Here is a 3195-nt window from a genome sequence, read left to right as displayed (position 1 = left end):
CAAGGCTTGCAGCAACATGCTGCATTTGCAGTATGTGGTGCCTGAATGGGAATGAAAGTCGGTGCCTAACTACGGCGATAGAACTGAAATGCAGACACACAAGTATATTATAACCCCCCTTTTCCCCTATCTACTCAAACCCTGTGTAAAAAGGTCTATCCCTCTAGTATGTACTATTATAAGTCTTTCAATAGAAAAGATGTTTCTAAAAATTGAACAAGGATCGTCAAGTAAAAACATCCTCCCTCACATGTGTCCTTTCAATATATTTTTAAATATAAGAACACGCTTAATAAAAAAAAACTCCTGTTTTTCTAATCTACTCTTTTTTAAATATTTCATAGTTATCACAAACATTTTTTTGTTTTTTGTTTTTGTTGGGGTTTTTTGTAACTTGGTAATCCTAAAAGGTTTTAGTCCCTGTTGATTTTGTTTTTCATACATTTGGTTTCTGACCTGCCTGTTCAAGAGTGTGCATTGTCTTGAGATAGGTGTGTGTGCTCTCTTTCACATTGAACGTTTTAGTGTGTGCAGGTGTCTCACAGGTTCATACGGTGAGATCGTCTGACCTGGCCCTGCTGCTGGCTTTGCTCAGTCGGCTCAGCGGCCTGTTGTCTTCTATCGTTTCCGCAGCTTCCGTTCCTGCCTCTGCTGGAGTTGCCCCCTCCCCATTCACCGCCTCCTCTACCTCGATGTCCTCTTCTGCAGCCAGATCCACCCTCTCTGCTTCCGCCTCTGGCGGCTGCACCTCCTCAGCCTCTTCCTCGTGTAATGTCACCCCTCCTGTCTCAGTGGTCTGGGCGTAGGAGGGTAGAGTCTCGTCATACACCTTAGAGATGTCCTCCATGGGCAGCACTTCCTCCGCTTTCTCCTCCAACCCCTGGAAGGGTGGGGCCCCTCTGCCAGCCTCCATGCCCACCTCAGCCAGTGGGTAGAGGTGAGTCATGGGGGGAGCTTTCTCCTCCTCCAGCAGCCTGTAACCTTTTGCTCTCTGCAGAGAGGGAACAGCCAGGGGGGGCAGGCTCTTCCCTTGTGGCGGCAGGGGGGCCAACCCCTCGCCTTGGGAAGGCCCCGGAGCAGGGGCTGGCTTTCGAAAGACAAAGCGAATCTTCTTCAGGCCCAAGTGACTGATCTCCACAAAGTTTAGGAACAGTGAGACACAGGCCACAGCCAACATGAAGATGATAAAGACAGTCTTCTCCGTGGGGCGAGACACAAAGCAGTCCACCGTGTTGGGGCAGGGCCAGCGGCTGCATTTATACAACGGCAAGATGCGGAAGCCATACAGAAAGTACTGGCCCACCACAAAGCCCACTTCAAACAGTGTCTTGAAGATGATGTGGCAGATGTAGGTCCTCAACAGGGTGCCCTCCAGCCTGAACTTCTTGCTTCCTTTCGTACTGGTCTCCTTAGTGGTGCGGACGCTTCCCTGGTCAGGTGCCAGAGGAAGACGCTCCTCACTCAGCTCCTGTTGCCGGCTAAGTTCTGCCTCCTCCCGCTCTTTGCGTTTCTCCTCCATGTGGACATGGTGGACAGCATGACCCACGTACACCAGAGACGGTGTGGACACAAAGATGATTTGCAGCACCCACAGGCGGATGTGGGAGATGGGGAAGGCCTCGTCGTAGCACACATTCTCACATCCAGGCTGCTGTGTGTTGCACACATAATCAGACTGCTCGTCGCCCCACACAAACTCTGCTGCTGTGCCCAGGATGAGGATGCGAAAGATGAAGAGCACCGTGAGCCACACCCGGCCGATCACCGTAGAGTGCTCGTTGACTTCCTCTAAAATATTACCCAGAAAGCTCCAGTCACCCATGATCGGTCCGTAGCACTGCAGAATGAAGGGTGGGGTAGGGAGGGACACGAAGGGTGCAGATGGACAGGGAGGGTGGGGTAGGCAGGGACCAACAGGGGGAGGGGAAAAGAGGGTGCCAAAAGTAAGCTATGCATGAGAGGAAAAAACTTGCAAACATTTAAAAATCAAACAAACGCCAGAATATGATCGTAAATTTGATTTGTACGCACACATTCACAAATATACAGAAAGATGAAAGTAAACAACAAACAGCAATTTGCTGGTAATTTTAAATATGAAAATAACCTTTAAGCTAGGCATTGATTTAACTGTACTAATGGCTGCATATTTTCATCGTGAACCGGACTAACAAAAGTTAACAAATGTGAATACTACAAGCTTTTACTTTTGCTTAGCTATCAGACTATAACACGCTGTATATCTAAATAAACCAATAAAAAAGAGATCACTAAATAAAATAAAGTCCCTTTTTCCTGAAATGTATAATAAATCAAATCAAATGGGCAACTTGCCACAGCTGCGGCTCCGGCGAAGTTGAGTCCTGTCCCGTTCTCTTGGCACCCAGCAGGGAAAAGTGAACTTTTTTCTGCCCTCTTTCCCACCTAAAGCCCTGTCCTTGTCGCCCCACTGAGCAGATGTGAATGAATCGGCTCTGATGGTTGGTTTTTAGTTTGCTGCAATATTTAAGCTTGGAGCCAGACGGCCTTTATTTGCCGGGCGACGTGTGGTGACGCAGGAGACAATAGGATCAACAAAACCAGAGCGGGGATGTATGGGAGCAGGCCTCAGGCTCCCACACCAACATGGCCACTGTACTGCCAGGGCACCGGGTCCACAGCGGAGCAGTCAGGCTACATACATGCGACTTCCTCGAACATGCATACTGTATACAGAAGCATAGATACAGTAGAGGATGCAAGAGCAGCAGCATGTGCCTCCGGCTGTGCAGGCCAACATTAGAGCAGATAGGCAGGTCAGTGACAAACTTTGAAGGAGAGCTTATGTCCTTGTGCGGTAACACTGAATACTGTTGTTTATACTATTATCTAAAGTGAGCATTAGGTCAGTTCAACTATATGTAAAGGGTTAATTAACGTATTTTCCCAAATTTGAGGAAACAGTGGCTTGCTCCTGTCCACTTTTATTTGTCTGACTGAATGACTTTTACAACTATGTCGGGCATGTGGCTGTGATTATTCTGCACATGGTTTACAAGTAACACGACATTTATATCCACACAACATTTACTATGGATGATTGGGAAAATCTGAACAAATGAAAATCTGCTTCTGCACTTTTTTTCTTGGCTTTCCATCTCCAACATTTCAAAATTAAGATATTACTTTAAAAAAGGACAACCTCTTTCACCAGCT

General features: G+C 47.3%; 1 protein-coding gene across 1 annotated transcript; it reads right to left on the bottom strand.

The window, feature by feature from the left end:
- Positions 1 to 388: 388 nt before the first annotated feature.
- Positions 389 to 1822, bottom strand: LOC120717612 (gap junction alpha-8 protein-like). Its single transcript, XM_040005754.1, has one exon. It carries the CDS (start codon positions 1820 to 1822, stop codon positions 548 to 550), a length of 1275 nt encoding a protein of 424 aa, XP_039861688.1. The 3' UTR covers positions 389 to 547.
- Positions 1823 to 3195: the final 1373 nt, after the last annotated feature.

The sequence above is a fragment of the Simochromis diagramma genome, unplaced genomic scaffold (genome assembly GCF_900408965.1).
Source record: "Simochromis diagramma unplaced genomic scaffold, fSimDia1.1 OVJJ01000501.1, whole genome shotgun sequence".
Classification (NCBI taxonomy): domain Eukaryota; kingdom Metazoa; phylum Chordata; class Actinopteri; order Cichliformes; family Cichlidae; genus Simochromis; species Simochromis diagramma.
This window is presented reverse-complemented; position numbering and strand designations above follow the sequence as displayed.

Excerpts from the sequence above, each read along its gene's own strand:
- LOC120717612 (XM_040005754.1), bottom strand. The coding sequence starts at position 1,822 with ATGGGTGACTGGAGCTTTCTGGGTAATATTTTAGAGGAAGTCAACGAG.